Source organism: Medicago sativa, chromosome 7 (genome assembly GCF_051527215.1).
Source record: "Medicago sativa cultivar Bolivia chromosome 7, Bolivia_mono, whole genome shotgun sequence".
In the NCBI taxonomy this organism is placed as follows: Eukaryota; Viridiplantae; Streptophyta; class Magnoliopsida; order Fabales; family Fabaceae; genus Medicago; species Medicago sativa.
The window spans coordinates 77,024,743-77,033,750 of record NC_140755.1 but is presented as its reverse complement, the minus strand read 5'-3'; the positions used below and the strand labels follow the sequence as shown (position 1 = coordinate 77,033,750).

The 9,008-nt window shown below is 33.7% G+C and overlaps 1 protein-coding gene across 42 annotated transcripts; it reads left to right on the top strand.

The window, feature by feature from the left end:
• The first annotated feature begins 132 nt into the window (after positions 1-132).
• LOC146908704 (uncharacterized) lies at positions 133-8,527 on the top strand. 42 transcript variants are annotated; one of them, XR_015017942.1, is made up of 6 exons: positions 133-424; positions 529-591; positions 4,235-4,336; positions 5,655-5,742; positions 7,629-7,761; positions 7,828-8,527. XR_015017942.1 is itself a non-coding variant. In XM_085724149.1 (6 exons), exons 1-5 carry the CDS (start codon positions 164-166, stop codon positions 7,711-7,713), a joined length of 621 nt encoding a protein of 206 aa, XP_085580275.1. In that variant the 5' UTR covers positions 133-163; the 3' UTR covers positions 7,714-7,761; positions 7,828-8,527. The 42 variants fall into 42 exon arrangements, 13 of the variants coding, with proteins under 13 accessions (XP_085580275.1, XP_085580279.1, XP_085580278.1 ...); XR_015017946.1 differs by adding an exon at positions 4,469-4,570 and having other exon boundaries at positions 7,738-8,527; XR_015017945.1 differs by adding an exon at positions 4,469-4,570 and having other exon boundaries at positions 7,629-8,527.
• Positions 8,528-9,008: the final 481 nt, after the last annotated feature.

The window sequence follows — 9,008 nt, the reverse complement described above, 5'->3', positions numbered from 1 at the left end:
ATAAAGTAGTATAATATAATAAATAGAAAGTAAAAACGGGTGTACATATAAGTAAAAAAGTAATAGTAATATTTAAAATTAGGGTTACAATGACTAGGCCCAAAAAATAGAAAAGCTATAAATTGGAGACACGCTGCTTTCCTTTCATTCGAAGGTTTTGACTATGATTCTTCAGAGGGAGGAACAGTTCTTCAATCATCCAAACGCGGTTCAGACTGGTTTCCCCACCTCCCTCATCGATGTTTCACAAAACCCAACTCCAATAAACCGTTTCAAACTCGATCCACCGCCGCCGAAGATGCCGAGTTTTAACGATTGCAGGGTTGAATTCGGATCATGGGGTTTGTTGCGTTCTGGCAATTCGAAGGTTATGATGCGTTGCCGGGTTCTTTTTTCTTCAATGGTTTTGATTCTTGAATTTCAGGTCTGTACCCATTTCTAACTCTATCTTGATTCTCAGGTTTTGATTTTGAATTTTCATAAACCCTATACTATACAATTGGTACGTGTTGGGAATTTTGTTGTCAGGATACCCATTCTATCATTCTTGCTTATTCAATCTTCTGCTTTAACAACAACAAATTTAAACAGGTTATATACAAACCCTATAAATGAGAGAAACGCTGCATGATAATTTACTTTTTCCACGATATACAGGCATCAATTTTTACTGTGATTGTTAAAATCAATTTTTTTTGATATGAAAAGGGATGATATAATCCTAAAACCAATGGTAGGAAATGATGAATATTACTTTTACTTTTAAATTTTGAAAATGTTGGAACGCCTCAGTGATTTTATTATGAGTGCAATTCTAGACTATGAATTGTCACTCATATATTATATGGTCTATGGGCCTGAATTTTGAAACTATTATGAAGCGTCGATGACCCGAAAGGAATTGATTGATATTATTTTTGCTCTTTAAATTTTGTAAATGTTCGGATGCCTCGGTGATTTTATGATCTTGAGTGCAATTCTAGACTATGAATGGTCACTTATATGATATTTGGGCCTAAATTTTGAAACTATTATGATGCTTCGATGAGCCGAAAGGAATTGACGGATATTATTTGTCCCGTAAATGTTGCAAATGTGTTTGGATGCCTCAGTGATATTATGATATTGAGTGCAATTCTAGACTATGAATTATTACTCATATCATATGATATTTGGGCCTAAATTTTGAAACTATTATGATGTCTCGATGACCCGAAAGGAATTGACGGATATTATTTGTCCCGTAAATGTTGCAAATGTGTTTGGATGCCTCAGTGATATTATGATCTTGAGTGCAATTCTAGACTATGAATTTTCACTCATATTTTATATGTTATATGGCCATAAATTTTGAAACTATTATGATGCCTCGATGACCCGAAAGGAATTGATGGATATTATTTTTGCTCTTTCAATTTTGTAAATGTTTGGATGCCTCGGTGATTTTATGATCTTAAGTGCAATTATAGACTATGAATTGTCACTCATATATTATATGGTATATGGGTCTGAATTTTGAAACTATTATGATGCCTCGATGACTCGAAAGGAATTGACGGATATTATTTGTCCCGTAAATGTTGCAAGTGTGTTTGGATGCCTCAGTGATATTATGATCTTGAGTGCAATTCTAGACTATGAATTGTCACATATATCATATGATATTTGGGCCTAAATTTTGAAACTATTATGATGCTTCGATGAGCCGAAAGGAATTGACGGATATTATTTGTCCCGTAAATGTTGCAAGTGTTTGGATGCCTCAGTGATATTATGATCTTGAGTGCAATTCTAGACTATGAATTGTCACATATATCATATGATATTTGGGCCTAAATTTTGAAACTATTATTATGCCTCGATTACCCGAAAGGAATTTATGGATATTATTTGTCCCATAAATGTTGCAAGTGTTTGGATGCTTCGATGACCCTAAAGCAAACATTATGCCTCGATGCCTTAAATGTGATATTTATATGAATTTTTATTCATTCACAATGCCTCGATGACCCGAAAGGAATTAATGGATATTATTTGTTTAAAAAATGGTGCAAGTGCTTGGATGCCTCGATAGTCGATACCCTAAAGGAAACACGATGAACAATTCATTCATAGTTGTAAAAGTTGCATGTTGCCTTATATATGCAATTCTAAATTGTAAACTGCCACAATGAGATGGAACATAGGATGCCTCGATGACCCGAAAGGAATATGAATCATGGATATTATTTGTTCCATAAATTTTGAAGTATTGGGATGCCTCATTTGACCCTAAAAGGAACATTATTAACAATTCTATCATAATTTAAAGTTTGATGATGTCTTACATGCGATATTGATATGAATTTGAGTTCGTAATAAAAGGTTTGAACCCATTGTGCTTTTATGACCATGGATTCACTTTTAGATTTTGATATGCCACTGTGCTATACGAGTTGCCTCAATACTTCTATGTTTTTGTCTTCGAAGGTTATGATGCGTTTTAAAGAAGATGAAACATGCTCCTTTCATCTTCTTTAAACACGCACTATAAAAAAAATTGCAGTTTCACCTTCAACGGTACCATTTCTACACTTTATCTTGCTTTTCAGGTTTTAATTCTTGAATTTTTTAACGGTGGAATTGGTAGTACCAGAATTATTCAGCAAACTCTGCTTTTGTATGAAGACCCTTTTGGCACCGATGTTTTGAAAGACAATTTATTCGTTAGCCAAGGTAATGGAATTTTCACAAACTCTTCTGGTTTTTTAATAATTTGTACATGTGGTTAGGCTAACCATTTTCACAAGAACTTTCAATCCTCTGCCTTATAAATATAGACAAATCCTTCGTATACGAGCCTAAATTTTAAAACGGTTAGGGTGCCTTGACAACCCTAAATGAATGAATCTGTAGAAATTTATTGTCGGATGCTGAATCTAAAAGGAATTTCGTGGCCACTATATTCATAATGTAAAAGTTGATTGATATCTTTTATGACATGAATGAATTCTTAAATTTGAATTGCCCCCTGTGAGTTGAAATCTTTTTTCTAATCCGATAAAGGAATGATATATACCCAAGTCCGATGGTAGGAATGCATGAATGTTATTTTTATTTTTAAATTTTATAAGTGGTTGGATGCCTCAGTGATTTTAAAGAGAACCACATTATGCACACTTTATTATTCATAATCTTAAAGCTTGATGGTGACTTAAATGCAAAATGAATTTGAATTTTATTCACAATATAAGAGATGATATCTATTGGGCTTCTGTGATTCTGAATGCAATTCTAGACTATGAATTGTCATCCAAAGATGAAATATGAACGTTAATTTTGAAACTATTGAGATGCCTCGATGACCCGAAAGGAATTGACGGATGTTATTTGTTTCATATATTTTGCAAGGGTTTGGATGCCTTGATGACATTGACCCTAAAGAAAACATTATGAACACTTTACTCATAATTCTGATTACAATTCTAGACTATTACTCATAATTCTGATTACAATTCTAGACTATGAATTGTCATCCAAAGATGAAATATGAGCCTTAACTTTGAAACTGTTGAGATACCTCGATGACTCGAAAGGAATTGACGGATGTTATTTGTTCCAAAAATGTTTCAAGTGTTTGGATGCCTTGATGACACTAAAGGAAATATTATGTCCACATTACTCAGCGTAAAAGTCGATGACCCTAATACGATACTGATATGAATCATTATTCATAATATAAGGGATGGATCTGTTGTGCATTTATGACCCTGAATGCAGTTATAGACTATGAATTGCCACTATGATTTGGATGTAGGATGCCTTGATCTAAATGAATCATTGGATATTATATGTTCCATAAATGTTGCAAGAGTTTGGATGCCTCGATGACCCTAAAGGAAACACTATAAACAATTCATTCATAGTGTAAAAGTTGTATGACGCCTTAAATGTGATATTGGTATTATTCATAATATAAGGGATGGATCTGTTGTGCTTTTATGACCCTAAATGCAATTCTAAATTGTAAACTGCCACAATGAGATGGAATATAGGATGCCTTGATTACTCGAAAGGAATATGAATCATGGATATTATTTGTTCCATAAATTTTGACCCCTAAAAGGAACATCATGAACACTTCAATCATAATTTAAAGTTTGATGGTGTTTTACATGCAATATTGATATGAATTTGAGTTCATAATATAATGGTTTGTATTCGTTGTGCTTTAATGACCTTAATTTATTTTTAGACCGTGATTTGTCATTGCATGGGATGCCTCAATGATCCAAAGAGATATATGAATTTTATATGCTACATGAAGTTACTGTTGTGCTTTTTTCGTAATATAAAGGTTTGTACCCATTCACTTTTATATTGTGATTTGCCACTGTGCTATATGAGTTGCCTCAATGCTTCTCTGTTTTTGTCTTTGAAGGTTCTGATGTGTTTTAAAGAAGATGAAACACTTTATCTTGCTTTTTAGGTTTTAATTCTTGAATTTTTTAACGGTGGAATTGGTAGTACGGGAATGATTCAGCAAACTCTGCTTTTACCCTTTTGGCACCAATATTTTGACAAACCCTAGGTAATGGAATTTTCACAAACCCTTTTGGTTTTTTAATAATTGGTACATGTTGTTAGGCTAACCTTTTTCACAAGAACCTTCAATCCTCTGCTTTATACAAATATTGACAAATGTGGACGCGGAGATCGATTGATCAATATGAATCTCGAGAGTGGATGGTTGACCGCTGAGCGCTGCCCCCTTGTCCTGGAGGCTCTCCGGCCGAGGAGGGGCTCGCTATCGTAACCTTTTATCCTGGTGTATGTGAAAAAGAGTGATGGACCTTTTTTGTTCGGTTATAGGTTGTTCGGTTATAGGTTGGTGTCAAAAGAACAAGAGTTGGCTTCCTTAACTTAAGTCCGTTGTTCCTCAGTAGCTCAGTGGTAGAGCGGTCGGCTGTTAACCGATTGGTCGTATCCCTCCCCTGAGTTTCTAAACTAGCAGAATAGTGGGACATCAAAGGTGGGAAGTTTATTGTGTTTTTTTCCTTCTATTTCTTACTCCCTTTATTGGGTCCTAGCACTGCAGCGACCCAAGTCATGAAGTGCTGGTTTTTCATTTCAAATGTGTTTTAATATACTTGTAGAAGTGTGCCTCTAGATTCCATGAGAATAAGTAGTGATTCTAATGCCCCTTGGCCCTTACCCTTAACTTCATGAGAGGTTATACATAGGGATAAAATAACTGTGATTTATCAATAGGAATTATGTTGAAGCTTTTCTTAATGTAATTATTTTATGATAAAATATGACATGTGGAAGCTCTTTGAAAAAGTAAATTTAATTTTTCAATTAAATACTTTGGTTGTTAACTTGAGATCTATATATAGCCAAGGTAAATTTTCAGTTGTACAAGCTGATGGTTGTTAACTTGAGATTTATATATAGCTAAGGTAAATTTTTAGTTGTACAAGCTGATTTGGGCTAAAGCCCAGATCTCGGGTGGCTCACATGCGTAAAATCTTCACAATCTTAGAGTCTGATGCAGTAGGTGGTAATCATCTTTGTTGATGATCTTTGCATGAATCATTCATGCGATGGTTTAATCCTATTATTTTCTAACCATTTTTTTGTATTCCGTGATCATGCATGTATACTAAATCAAGAGGAGGATTCTTGCTGGCGGTCAAGCAAAGACGACATTGGAAGGAAGTTCTCTTTTTCCTTTCCCTCCAATTTCAGGGTTAGAAAACGGTAGGGAGGAATAAACTGAATCAACGAACTTAAGGGAGTGATCTTTGAAATGAATTATAAATATGCACAAAGTAAAAAAGAAAAAATTTAAGGATCCTAGGTCGCCCTGGTCAAAGACTCTTAAATTTGTTCTTTAAGTATGTACATTGGTATGTGAAATGCTGTCTGCATGCTGCATTGTGAGGTTTGTGCGTGACATAATTTTCTGTTTGAAAGGACTTAATTCAAGTATAATAGATAGCAGGGAACTTTCATGAGTTAAAAGTCTTGTGTGAATGATCAACATGTTATTGAGATTTACATGCTTTGTTTTTGTACATCTGAGATTTTGTTCTGCTCTACAAGTATGCATAGTTGGGATATCCCTCCATAAATATGATTATAATTGTTGCTGTATGATGAGAGGTTCTGTTATAATATGCTTTGAATGCTTGTTTGAAATTCGATCAATTCATGAGATTTGGGGTAAGGTTGATTTTAGATATTGGAAGTGTGTTTATCACCACATATTTTAATTGATTTATTATGTTCTGGTAAGTCTAAAAATAGGTCATTTGAAAAAGGGCAAGTAACGCTAGATAGCTTAGAAATCCAGGCCTAGGCTCTCTTTTTTCCTGCATAATTATGAAGAAATCATACTTAAATATGAGTGTTATTTTCCTGCATAATTATGAAGAAATCATACTTAAATATGAGTGTTATCAACCTTGGTACACAACAGATCAATTGGAGATGAAGTAAGGTGGTAGTGCTAGGTAATTGCCTTGAAATTGTGAGAAAATACCAAACTCAAACTTGAAAATATGATTTGGAATAAGTTAGTTTGTTGTTATTCCATCTATAAATATTGAAAAGAGTTGCACACAAAATCTCGGTCAAATTTTAAGTAAAACTCAAACTGACATTGCAGTATGTACCAAATCGTGTAAAAAAAAGCTCAACTTCAGAATGGGATAATTTTCAAATGAAAAAAGGTTTTGATATGGGGTTTTCTCCCACAGTTTTTGTTTGCTAAATACTATGTTCACACCAGAAACCAGATCTAGCAGACTATGTTCACACCTGAAACCAGACTACCATATACCAGTTTTCTATCAACAAGTAACCATCCTTTATTTGCATTTTTAGTACAATTTTTCAAGCTCCAATTGTAGCATACACGACAATAGAATACTAATTTATTGTTTCCTTGACAATATATTTTTACGTTTTTAGCATGAGAAGCAGAAACATAATCATATTTGTTAAGTGTCCTCGATGTCCTTCAGTTAAGGGAGTAACTTACAATAAGTTGTATAGCCATAGAAATATTGCAGGTTTGTATTCTTGCTATTTTGAGGGGATTTAATCATTTTAAATTAATTTTTAAGATGCGCTTTTATAATTAAAGGTAAATGTATCTACTTACTCCTTGGCTGTGAAAAAAATGACTGAATGGGATTACTTGTGCAATATAGTCTTACAATTGGCAAAACTTTTATTTTAATGGAACGCCTTCTGCAGAAGAGAATTTCTTCTTGCCTGCTAGAAACTCAATATTACATATTTGCATGACCCTTCAATCGTAAGGTACATTATTTGAAAACTACATGGTATCCAATTAATATTTCATTTGTAAGGTACATTATTTGAAAACTACATGAAGGGCTTCAATCGTTTTCCCTTTTCTGCCCTCATACCTTACTTTTTCTATGTTGACATTGCTGAAATTGTTTAGCACTTGTTGTCAACTATATGTCAAATTCATCATAGTTGCTGGCAATGAGGGGAGTAGTTTAACGATATCAATGAAAAAGTTAACTAGATTTGCATTTGTCTCAATTTAAGGAAAAGTTAATTTTCAAAATTCAATCATATGAATCATTTTCATCCATAATATGTTACAGGACCCGTGATTCATTGCTTGCATTGGTATTTATGCTAGTCTCGCCATCAAACTGTTGTGCTCTTCGAAACTACTTTTGTGATTGACGTTCTTGTGCATGGGATCTGCAGACTACAGTGGGAGATTTCATTAAGGTATGATTTCCAGGGTACCAAATAGGGGGCAACTTTCTCTTGGTAAGACTTAAATCTTTTGCTCAGGTGCTTGAAAGATTTGAATTGATAGCAATGGACATCGTTGAAGGAAGATTTTCATGGCACAGACGATGGAAAGGATATAAAGTCATTACTAAAAATCATTATAGATGATGATTGGCTAGCCTTAGAATGACTATGTAAGGGACAATTGCATTGCTAATTGTTATCATTAGCTGTATTATAGGAATGAATGTTTAATGAACATTTTAAAGGAATGAATTAAAATAAATGAATAAGTTAATGTAACAATTGTCAATGGATCAAAACAAATTTATTAAAGTATTGCACGTGATTAAACAATTGTCAATGAATGTCTTGTTTAAAGTCAATGAATGTCACGTCTAAAGTTTGTTGAGATTGTTAAGGAGACATGTCATGTGCAGTTAGACATTATATTTATTGTGAAATGTATGTATACGAGATAGGATATGGGATGAGATGCGAGATAGGATATGGGATGAGATGAGATGTTATGTATGTTGTTATCATAAACTTAATGTTGGTGCAGCAATTAAAGATTGATTTTGCAACCTAAGGTTCAGGGATCAAATCTAACTTAAAGTTAAAATAATTTTGAAAAGGATAAAATAGAATCCTATAGATAGAGAAAAATTGGAAGAATTTTTTCAAAAACTAACATACTTTTTAATTCTCGACAAGTTTGTGCAAGAAACACAACCAACGGAAGAAAACCAAAAACAAAGATACAAACAGGTGCCGTATATGCGGGTCACCAAAACAAAGAAACAAAACTACCAAAAACCCCATAGAAAAAAAAACCTTAGAGGCAACCCACAAAAAATGGCAGCTCAGAAACCAACAGCTAAAATGAGGCTGAGATATACAACAAGAAAAAGGCAACCTGTTACTAACGAAAATAACAGCTGATCCCTAATCTCCTGACACATTCATTCATGGTATTCGGCTAGGCTCTATTTGGGAGTTTGGAGGGGGAGGGTTTTGGAGAGATGAAATTTAAGGAAAAAATAGAAAAATCTTTCAATTTTTTTGAGAAAATGGTTTTGTAGAGAATGTTAAATTAATACTTTGATTAATGTATTTTTAATTTTGAAAGTATTATAACAACATAAATTGGAATTGAAAAACCTATCCAAACTCCCAAAACCCTCCAAACTCCTTGTCCAATAAACCCCCAAAGCCCTCCACTCTCATAACTCTCCATT